Source organism: Helobdella robusta (genome assembly GCF_000326865.2).
Source record: "Helobdella robusta unplaced genomic scaffold HELROscaffold_376, whole genome shotgun sequence".
Taxonomy (NCBI): domain Eukaryota; kingdom Metazoa; phylum Annelida; class Clitellata; order Rhynchobdellida; family Glossiphoniidae; genus Helobdella; species Helobdella robusta.
Window position 1 is genome coordinate 1 of NW_008704813.1, and position 8,306 is coordinate 8,306.

At 33.5% G+C, this 8,306-nt stretch overlaps 2 protein-coding genes across 2 annotated transcripts in view; both read left to right on the forward strand.

The window, feature by feature from the left end:
* Positions 1–1,215: 1,215 nt before the first annotated feature.
* Positions 1,216–5,453, forward strand: HELRODRAFT_184378 (hypothetical protein; the record flags this gene model as incomplete). The annotated part of the gene is made up of 5 exons (XM_009023766.1): positions 1,216–1,482; positions 1,831–2,005; positions 2,685–2,778; positions 4,956–5,136; positions 5,424–5,453. 5 exons carry the CDS (start codon positions 1,216–1,218, stop codon positions 5,451–5,453), a joined length of 747 nt encoding a protein of 248 aa, XP_009022014.1.
* A 1,074-nt stretch (positions 5,454–6,527) lies between these two features.
* The window catches only part of HELRODRAFT_184379 (hypothetical protein), a gene marked incomplete at both ends in the record, with an annotated part of 2,517 nt that continues 738 nt past the window's right edge, over positions 6,528–8,306 (forward strand). The window contains 3 exons of the mRNA XM_009023767.1: positions 6,528–6,650; positions 7,448–7,582; positions 7,648–7,965. Of these exons, the coding sequence (XP_009022015.1) occupies positions 6,528–6,650; positions 7,448–7,582; positions 7,648–7,965 (576 nt within the window). The remainder of the gene's footprint in view (positions 6,651–7,447; positions 7,583–7,647; positions 7,966–8,306) is intronic.

Here is an 8,306-nt window from a genome sequence, read left to right on the forward strand (position 1 = left end):
ACGACGATAAAACTCTCGTTAGAAAAATTGAGAAACTCAACTACAAGTTGAATAATGCCGAAAACGCAGTGATCTTTATAAATAATTGCGTTAGATTTATCAATCAAAGCTGTAAATTTTTTAATAATTGTTTGTAAGACAATCTCAATTCTAATTAATGCATGTATATATATATATATATAGAGAGAGAGAGAGAGAGAAAGAGAAAGAGGAAGAGTGTCATATCTTAACCATCATACCAGCATGCCTTCGGTACAATTATATGATACGATCATACATGTTATCCTCCACACAAAGTTTATCGGTGTATGTGTGTGAATGTTTACCAGTGTATGTATGTGTGTGCGAGCGCGCGTGTGTATGTTTGGGCATGTATGTTTTTGCATGTATTTCTGTGTATTCATGAAGGTAAATAAATAAAAATTATATCATTATATTGATTTAATAATTAAATTCAATTAAATTTTAGTTGAATCAAATCTCGTGTTCATGCTAGCATATATTGTTCAACTTTTTAATGCTTGACGCTAGTTATTTACACATTTAAATGTTGATTTTCATTTGTTCATATCGCCGAATGTTTTGAGTTATCGCTGATCAATTTTTGTTTGTCTTTCCAGTTTCCTTAACAGTTTTATTCATTCATTTATTTTTGATTGAGGTTAATTAATTAATTTATTAATAATTATTTTTGCATTCATTATTTTGCTCTCCTATACGTTTTTTCCATTTTCTGATTGTTATTAAAAAGTATGTTAATCATCTTTTTAATTTAATTTCTCGTACGTCGCTGCATCTGCTCGTTCACTGATGAATGTGTATTACTCCTAACGCCGCCTATGCCTAGTTGAATATGTTCTAAAATAGTTTTGTATCACCTCACTGTATAATTCGTTCTAATACTTGTACAATGAATAAGTTGCTCGCTGACGTACGTATTAGGTAAGGTACGGTGTTTGATTTAATTAAATTCGATGCTATGGTGATGTATGAGATCAAAACTTAATTCATTCGTTCCGAGCATGTTTTATTTCGTACAGGACGTTTAGTTATCGCTTCTGTTTAATTAATATCTACCATGTCAGTCTTGTGCTAAAAAGAAATAAATTACTCGAATGATCGTAAATCGAGTTCTAAGTTTTTGTCGATGCCAACAAGAGTTAACATTTAAAAGTTAATCTTACTTGCCGGTGGTTGAATACAGTTCCAGCAGTCATGAGTTGGTTGGAATGGTTTGGCGGCACACTTGTAAATCTTTCGAAGTACTTCGCGTGGCCACTCTTTCAGTCGGTGAACCATGCACTGACCGATGTGTTCCTTGTTTTAATGACATCATACAAGATGATTGTCTCTAAATTTTTTCAAAGAAAGGATATGGCAACTATTAAGTATGACCTGCCCAGAATGGGAACGTCGGATGGTTTTGACGCCGAAGAGGATGTAACGAATGAACCAGCAGCAGTTGATCATTCAGCTGCAGACGTTAGTTTTCTTCCTTCGTTTAATTTTTCTGCATTCGTAAATTTATATTTCTTATTTTTTTTATTTTTTAAACCAGCTCTTCAAATCTATGGATAGCTGCAATTTTGTGTGACGGCGTAAAATTAATTTGCAACGTCACCACTTTCCATTAACTTCGATTTGCATGTGAAAGATAGCGTGTGATCTCGAACCAGGTCAATGCAACAGTAGAATTAAGCAACATCATATTTTTATTGTATGTTATGAATTGACAGCTGAATAGAAGAGCATGAAATGATGAAATGCATGTAATAATTTAAGTTTCCGCACATTGCTGTGGCACGTTTTTACGTTATATTTTTACCACAGGACAGCCTTAACTCTGTAAACGACCGCGAAGAAACATCTTATGAAAGTTGTGTTTTGGAAATGACACCTTGTGAACAAAACGAAAATATGTGCGAGAGATTATATTTCCAAATCTTACTCCTGGGTGATGCTGGTGTCGGGAAAACTTCATTCATACAAAGATACTGCGACAAATGTATTTCCTGGAGATAGATGCAAGTCAACTGCTGGTTTGTAGGTTTTAAGAACAATATTCAATTCACTAGCTAACTACGAAGCTTTATGTAAATACTACAATTTAATTAAACAAGTATTATTATACCTTTGTCATAAATAAGTATTTGAAATTAAAGTTAGAAACAAATATTGGTTACGACGATGACCGACTGTTTAATCAATTTTCACAACTGTAAAATTTCCCATCTCTTAATTTAGTGAAGTTATAATTGTTATTATTTCCAACATACGTAACTAACTAAAAAAGTGTTTTGTGTATGGGTATGTGGGTAATTCCCTTTTCGCTCTTTGCTTTACGACGCTCGTTATTTCATTCCCATTCCATTTGTAAACTGTCGTTTCAACCATTTCAATAAATCACTTTGTTGTAAAAAAAGGGTTCTTACACCTACATGATGTTGTAGATATTATTTTACTAACATTTATTGTTTACATTATACATACATTCATGGTATAACGTGTACAGTACATGTACACAAACCGTATTCAAGTTTTTTTTGTGTTGTTGTTGTGCCAATTCATTTTTTATCCGCCGGTTGCAAATTTTAATTTCGCAAATTTCATTTCACACTTGCGATAGAATATGACGTGAAGTGCTTATGATTGATTGGCCATTTCAAACCACATTACACTGGCAGGCATGTCCATGAAGTTGAAATCAATGCAACTGGACAATCAATTAATCACTTTTCTTATGTGGGACCACGCTTCTCAGGAAAGTTTGATAGAACAGTTCGTTCGTTTGTTCAGTCTGAATCAATCAATCAATCACTCAATCAATTCAATCAAGCTATTATTCATTTGACCAATCTGTTATTTTTAGAAAGTAAGTTTTAAATTTAGACTGTTTACAGAAATGCCAAAATATGTTTTGAAAACATATTATTTTTCAAACAAAAAAAAATTTTGAGAGTTTAATTTCTGAAGCACATACGCGCACATATACACACACATACGCACGCACACACACACGCACGCACGCATGCACACACGCATGCACACACACATAAATAAACGCGAAGAAACGTGGAATCATTTCCAAACAAAGATTGAAACATTGGTGAACGAACATTGAATGAACGAACATTGAAAAACAGACGCACGAGCGCGAGTGAACATGCACGTGATGAATCATATTTGTTTGTTTGTTCGTTTGTTCGATAAATGTTGATCTTCATCCTCTTGAGGAACATCTTCCTGCAAAATATATTAGGCTGTTGTATTTGATATTCAAGTAGTAAAATACAAAATACAATGTGGAAAGTTCTCGTTAAAATTAGAGAAAAATTCTTCAGTCTCAATTTACAATTTATTAAAACATCAGATTACAATTAATAAAAAATAAATTTTAATAAAAAAAGCAGAATAGAATTTTCAATTAAATATTGAAGGGCATGATCATGGTTTAATAAGCTGTTAATGTTCGATTTCAACATTCTTTGCATTTTTTTTATAGAAAAATGTAAATTGAATTAAATGGAGATAAGTTTAATTTAAATCAATTTGTTTCACTTGTCTATGTTTCACACAACAATACCTGCTTGCAATTTAGTTTGAATTGCATAAGGCAATATAATAATAATGGAAATATAATATAAAAATAAAATAATAAAAAATATGTATTTTCTTATGATAAGTTAGTATTATCTGAAGCCTTTTTTGAATTATTAATATGCCACTGTTCTTGTTCGTGATGTAGAACTCCTTTGTATCTCTTCAATTTCTGCTGTAGTCGTTAACGCCACAATCACCGACCTGTCCTCATCATCAAAACGATGATGTTGTGGAATTATCAGTTAAAATCAAACATATATCAATCTATGTATGTATTCAATCACATGGTAGACATCAATGAATAAATATACATAAAAACACACATCTGTCTATTTATTACACATATAAACATGTAACGTAATGCAATATGTATGTATACAGGGGCAGATCTATGGTCCCCCTTTTGTGAGCAGTTTTTTTTTGTAAAAAAGGACCGTTTTAGGCGGGAAATTGACCAAAAATTTGACGCAATGAGCAATAAAAAGATTGTCAACCACACTTTACACTACCTCCAAAAAAATTTGAACATTTTCCAAATTTTTGGCCTCCATCCGTCAAAGTTGTCTAGATCCGCCACTGTATGTATACATATACACACTGTATTAAAATTGATGCCGATGAGTTCGTTATGTACACTGGTCAACCCTTCTCCATAACATCTCCATAACATCTTCACATTACTTTCTTGATACCTGGACATGTTCGCATGCGTGGAACTGATGAGCATTTCTTTTTCTACCAGACAATAACAATTTAAATAAAAGCAATCTTACTTTGAACTAGTTAAAAAATGTATGTCTTCGATCACGTTAACGAACCTCGGAATTTGTTCCAAACAAACAAACAAACGTTCAAACCCACAAGCAAATGTATTCGTCGAGGTTTCTATCTGATAAACTTTCTCTACATCCTGGTGCATAAATAAAGGTACAAACCCAAATACGTCTGAACTTGAAAAAATAAAAAAGAATGATGACTGCATTGTATGCGAATTTTAAGTAAACACTAACGCGTTTACTTAAAATTATTTTCACCAATGCCAGCGCAGTCCTATAAACAAATATCAGATAAACACGTTATAAAATGCAGATTGTGGCATAAATCTGACGCATGAATATAAACGAGCATGTATTCAGGAAGAAAACGCTGTGCAACTGCGTGTCACTCATAAATATTTATTTACAAACGTAAATACATCCGGATGAACATTAGCTCTGTGAACATGCATATAAACATCTGCATCAACATCCACATAAACATTTACATATATGCATGCACGTGTTGTGTACACATACAGAAGACCATAGAAACGTAAACACCCGCTCATAAATCACGAAATTTAAACGTAACAACAGCAACAACAACAACACAAGTAACACGATAGGCACAATAGACAGACGACCACTACTACAATTTTACAGATTTCGAAACGTTAACAACGAATATTTGAGGAAGGTCGATTGCGTCATCATCATGTTTGACGTCACAAGTGGCAAGTCCTTTGAAAGTGTTGAACGATGGCTGGAAGTTTTAAAGGTGTGTTGAGAAGATGAAGATGATTAAGTATAATAATAATAGTAGTAGTAATAATAATAACAACAACAATAATAATAATAATAATAATAATAATAATAATAATACAGCTTATTATAAGGATTTTAAGGATAATTCAGATGGTGTTGATGGTTACGTTGGTGATGTTTAAATGATCATAATAATTAATATGTTGATGACTATAACAATGATTACGACACATTCAAACACATAAACACACACACGCACGCACACACACACACGTTATAGAAACTTTAACAATTCAACAGGAATTTTTCGCACAAACAACAAAAATTTAATGAATGGGGAAAAATGAGCAAATATTTTGATAGAGATAGTGATGAAAAGTGAGAAAGAGAAAGAAAGAGAGGATAGCGATGTATGGGTTAATTATGGTTATAAAGATCACGTGATATAACGTGAGATGACTTGACAGGCAGTTTAAAATGAACTTGGGCTGGGTGTGGAGGTACGCCACATGTGGTGTGTACGTCTTGAAAATTTTAAGCATACATATCCACACGTGCACTCAAATTAGCAGATACACACACGCACCCACATGCAAACAAACACCAACATACACACAAACACATAAGTATATATGCATGTGCATCAATTTTTATTAATTTTGAATACATAATTTCAACTGAAATTTGAAATTTTGATTGAGAGTAAAGATTTGATTATCAATAATTTTTTTTTACAACGACTCGGCTATTTAGCGTATGCGTACCGATGTTTTTGTGGTGTGTATGTAAAAATCTGCGTGTGTGTGTGTGTGTGTGTGTGTGTAGGTGTGTGTGTGAGTATGTGTGTGTTTTATATGTTTGTGTCCCGTTTTGTTAATTATTCTTCCATGTTGATTTGTCTGAAGTGAGTTTTTTCCTATAACGTGTGTTCAGCGTTTTGATGTTTGTCCAGCGTAATGGATTCCTTGTGTACATCATGATTTGTTTCTTTGAAGGAGGTGACTCTTGACATTTTGAATGAGTTTTTCATGTGATATTGTTTATGTTGTTGTTTATGTTTTGTTGTTTACTTTTTATTGTTTTATTGTTGTTTTGGTTATGTTTTGATGTTTACTTTTTATTGTTTTATTGTTGTTTTGGTTATCTTTTGATGTACATATTTATGTTTTTTGACAAGTTGTCATACATAACTGCAAAACTCAGATTAAGTAATGGGCGAAGCTTTGTTGCTATTTATAGCAATCCCAAAACCATTCAACACTGCCAAGTAAAGATTGCAAATTTAAAACAACATCGTTGTGAAATAACACACTGAAATATAACACATCACAAATTATTACAACAGATTATAACGGACAAACACAAGAAAGAAAGCCATTATAAAAAAAATACATTCACAGCGCAATGAACTATGGCAGAGTTGGTAGAGTTAGACTGGGAATAATGCAAGAAGCTACCATGCATCACCACACCATGCAACACCACGCCACGCCACACCACACAAAAAGTTCCGCACAAGACAAGAAGGTGGCATGTAATAAAACAACACCGTTGTCAGCACACGCAATATTCTTTAGAGCAAACATAAACAAAGCAGCAAAGCTTACAACAAACAAAACAGCATTTATAAACACAGACATAAACAAATACTGGCATAAATTGAAAACAGCGTTTGCAGCAAACGAACGAACTAAAGAACAAAAAACAAGCAAACAAACAAACAGACAAACAAACGAATGAACAAATCAAAAAACAGATGAACATAATCAACATAAAAAACAAATAAAAAGAGTATTTACAGCTAATGTTAACAACGAAACAAGTATGCTAACAAAAATTAACAGCGAAAAAGAAGTTTATAAAACGAAATCAGCCCAAAAACTTCCCAACCAGCCTGGATGAAATATAATGTGTAATACTCAGTGCGAATGAGTGCAATCGCTTGAAACATATAACATACAATACAAGAAGTTTTTAACATGATACCAAAACAACAGTAACCTACATATATAGGATGACAACGCTAAACAACAACATTTCAAACCGGATATGTATCCAGAATTAAAATGTGTCATGCTTTTCAAATCCTTAGCCTAACCTCATTAAAATGTTTGTAATCCTACGATTAAGACACCAACCATTCTGGCGCGATGGAAAGTTTTGAATGATTATGACGCACGACAGATTGAAATCTTCGGGTTAGCCTTAGGTCAGAACGTACGTTGGTACAAATTTTTGGTTTTGGATTTAACAAGTAGCAACGAACTTCAGCAGCAATTGTACGCAACAACGCTACAATCTTCTCAAACATCATTATTTTCCAGAAGCAAAAAGCAGAGGACATGGATGACACACTGATAGGGTTCGTAGCCAACAAATGTGATCTGCTAACTTCCACTGGAATGAACCCCAATGCCACTAACACAGAAACTCTTTCAACCAACAAAAATTACCACAACGTCTTTATTTGCAAGGAATGTTATAAAACCAATGAAGATAAGAACGTCAACGAACACATTACAAGGATTTCAGAAACAACTGCTGCTGCTGCTGCAACGACAATCAACAAAACAAGCGACGTAGCCAATTTATCGACGGCTTGAACGCCCTTACGCATAACTCATGCACTCGTGATAAATTTCTTGTCACAAAAGAGTTCTGCAACTTGAATAACAGTCGATGCAACACTTGCAACAATTGCAACGCTAAAATTACAAACAAAAACAACAGCAACAACAGCAACTACCGCAACAACATCAACAACTGCACAGAAGATATCATGAATACCAGCGATGTCAACCCCAATTATGACATCAAAAACAAATCTGCCAAGAACTTTCAGGTTTTTGAAAAAACGTCTGTTTGTGTTAATCACCGTCATGTGAGTCTGCCTGACAAGAATGTAAACAATGCTCATCATCACCACAATCATCATCAAGTAGGAAATGACGTCATTACTGATGATGGAATGACATCATCACGTGATGAGTCTGCTGTCCATGCAAATAAATTTGAAGGTCATTACATAAACAATGACATCAACAAAAGCGTATTAAACGCAAATTGTAATGAGGAAAACTCAACCACAACCTGCATAAACAAAAACGATCATGATAGCATTCACATTAATGACGTTATAATTGAAAAATACATTGATAACATCAAAGCGATCATCAGAACAAA